The sequence below is a fragment of the Erythranthe guttata genome, chromosome 11, assembly GCF_056151865.1.
Source record: "Erythranthe guttata isolate IM_541 chromosome 11, IM_541, whole genome shotgun sequence".
Classification (NCBI taxonomy): Eukaryota; Viridiplantae; Streptophyta; class Magnoliopsida; order Lamiales; family Phrymaceae; genus Erythranthe; species Erythranthe guttata.
This window is the reverse complement of record NC_142543.1, coordinates 15,993,537-15,996,788: the sequence shown is the minus strand read 5'-3', so window position 1 is coordinate 15,996,788 and position 3,252 is coordinate 15,993,537. Positions and strand designations below refer to the sequence as shown.

Here is a 3,252-nt window from a genome sequence, read left to right as displayed (position 1 = left end):
CTATGAATAACTAGCGGACTAGGTTTTTTGACATTCCTATATATATATTTTCGGAACTATATATATTAACTTAAAATCTAATCTTATTTAATGTCTAGACGAAAATACATCATCCTTCATATATAATATTTTGCGTCCTCGTCAATCCTTGTACCAAAAGGCAAAATTGTTCGCCCTCGTGGTCTTCATTCCCCCACCTGACAATTTATTTATTAATGAATGTAAATCATGGTAACTCAACAATTCGTTAGAGCGGCTGATCTGAGCCTGGTACCCACAAGTAACAAACGCTCATTGAAGTTAAATTATCATGCTACTGCCAGTACTTAATTCTAGGACATTGCACCAATTCACTACTCTCAAAATCAGTTGAGCTATAAGCACATGCACTAGTGGTAGTATTTACAGTGGGGTGGGGGGTGTGAATACATTAAAAAAAAATCTGAGTGGGGCCCGTCAATGCTGTTATATACAAAATTTTTCATTTTTCTAAATAAAATAATTGGGAACTAAGAAATGAAAGGAGGGGGGCGTGGCCCCCCTGACCTATGCTGATTCCGTGGGTGGTCGCCCTCAATCCCATTATATATACTTGGTGCATGCATCTCATAAATTTATTTTTCTTCTTTCTTTTCTGTTTTTTTTTTATTCCCTTTTCCTTTTGTTTTCCTAATCATTGTAATCTCAATTTCGTACGAAATTGACCTAATTAAGCTATGATATCATTAGGTTAGTCAATAAGTTAGTTCTCTATTCTAATGTTTTTTTCATCAGAATTTTAAATCTTTTTTGCTAACACTATGAATTAATAACATTTAAACTCTATCCAACCCGAATTTCTATAAAGGGAATTTTTTTTAACAAAACTAAAAGACGTACGCACAAAAAAAAAAAAGGAAAACTAATTCAAAACGAAGAACACCTTATCTAAATAATTTTGCTAACTTAATTCTATTGACTCTTTACAGCTTATAATACCTATCATTGCAATAATAATTTCATTACACAAATTATCATTGGCCTAAAGCAAACAAAAACATCCCCCAAACTTTTATGTTAGAAGCCAAGCAATACAAGTTGTCCTAGATTCTTGCAAACATATATTTTTCTCTCACAAAACATAATTTTGAATATATATATATATATATAGAGAGAGAGAGAGAGAGAGAGAGAGAGAGAGAGAGAGAGAGAGAGAGAGAGAGAGAGAGAGAGAGAGAGAGAGAGAAACATCTTTGTATAGTGATCCCCTTTTATTCATTTGTTTCTCTCTTTTAACTAGGCAAAATATATATGGACATGGATTCTTCATTCAATTTCAAACAAGAAGAAGATAATTGCCTCTTGTCATTTCAAACCTCTACTACAAATCAAGAAGTTGAAGAATCCTGCAAGCACACACTTAACGGTGAAGACCGTAAAAGGGAAAAACGGTACATTGGAGTAAGAAAGAGGCCATGGGGTAAATACGCGGCGGAAATACGAGATTCCACAAGGAATGGAGCTAGGGTTTGGCTCGGAACATTCAACACCGAAGAAGAGGCGGCCTTAGCGTACGATCAAGCTGCATTCGCAATGCGGGGCCCATCGACTCCGCTCAATTTTCCGTTGGAAAAAGTTGTGGAATCACTTAAGAAGATGAACTATACCTGCAAAGAGGGCTCCTCGCCTGCGAAAGCCCTAAAGGAGTCGAATAAAATGATAAGTGCTTCGACGAAAGTGCAAAAGCAAAAAAATAAACAAGTTAGTGAAGAGGATGTTGTGGTTTTTGAGGATTTGGGATCCGATTTGTTGGACGAGCTTTTATCGGAGTGTAGTTCAAGTACTAGTAAGTGAACATGATACGCATTCTTTAATTTATTTCATTATTTTGTTCCGATTTTTCTCAATTTTATTGTTGAAATTTCTTGTAAACCCTAGATCTCAAGCATTTGTATCTATTTAATTTAATTCATTCATTTTTTTGCTAATAAAATTAGGACTTGGTATTGAATTTATTTAGAGACTCAGATTGGAGTTTGGTGAATTTTTCTCCTTCATACTTGAAGATCCCTAATTTAATTTGTAAGGAAATAATAAAATCAATTTGTAATTCTTGCTTCGTTTTTCCTCCATTGGCTGCAAATCTAGAGCCGTCTATTAACACGATGTTCTTCCGAAACCAGAAATGCGAAATCCAAATTTTTACATTATTACCATGTTGCGCGAAATCTAGAACCTTTCTCAATGTCTAGGACAATTTAATTCGTGAATATAACATTGAAGAGAGATGATCGATCTAGGTCGATTATCAATATATGCAGGTTTGTTTAATTCATGTGAAAAAATGGTCTCTTTTTCTTTTGTATACAAATGAGACTCTGTGTTTGTCAAATGATTCTTCTGTTATTTAACATAATTAGATGCATGTTCTTGCAGTCTCATGCTTTCATGTTTCAACATGTTTAATGTTTTAATTACATCATTAAATCACAAGTAGAAAAATCACTTTTTACTACGATTTTTTTTTGCTACGGTAAAAAGCCGTAACAAACGGTACCTTTTACTACGCGACAATCTTGCAGTCGTCGTAGTAAATGCTAGGATCTACCGTAGCAAAAAAATATATATATATTTGATACAGCCGTTTACCGTAGCAAAGTTTTTATTACGATCGTACATGCTACGAGGCAAATTTGTATCAAATGTATAGCCAAAGGCTTTTTTTCTACGAATTCGATACATTTCATTTCTAGGTGTAGCTTAATTATTTGCCTAATTATTTGATTTACGACTTCCGGTGTGACTAATTGCGAACTACTGTACAAGGATGGAATTTACCTAATATAGTTCGAAATATAGTTGCAGATTGTCGTCTCGTTCAAGTATGCACACATCACTTACAACTTCAAATATACATGAGTTTATTATTTATATAAGTTGAATCAAAAAGTTCCTACTCGTACACGCTAGCTGTAATTTATTGTCCAATATATTGTCCTCATCATAAAATCCAAGTTGAAAATTTTGGATGGCTCTAACTTTTAATTTAAAAAAAAATTGTACATTAACTAATTAAGTATCTGTTGGGTGTAATACCTACACGCAAGTGCACGTTTCGTACAAGTAATAAAGTGGATTTTTAAGTCCAAGTATCGATCCCACATAAAATATTTAATTATCTAATCATAGACGCTAAATTCTTCCAATTGCTATCAAGCCCACCATACACAATCAAATTTGAAAAAGATTAACTAAATTAAGTTAAATTAATTA

General features: G+C 33.5%; 1 protein-coding gene across 1 annotated transcript; it reads left to right on the top strand.

Annotated features, from left to right (window-relative positions):
- Positions 1 to 1,110: 1,110 nt before the first annotated feature.
- On the top strand, positions 1,111 to 1,990 carry LOC105959360 (ethylene-responsive transcription factor 1B). The gene has a single exon (XM_012983449.2). The coding sequence runs from the start codon at positions 1,291 to 1,293 to the stop codon at positions 1,831 to 1,833; it is 543 nt and encodes a 180-aa protein (XP_012838903.1). The 5' UTR covers positions 1,111 to 1,290; the 3' UTR covers positions 1,834 to 1,990.
- Positions 1,991 to 3,252: the final 1,262 nt, after the last annotated feature.

Coding starts and splice junctions, on each gene's coding strand:
- LOC105959360 (XM_012983449.2), top strand. CDS start 1,291: ATGGACATGGATTCTTCATTCAATTTCAAACAAGAAGAAGATAATTGC.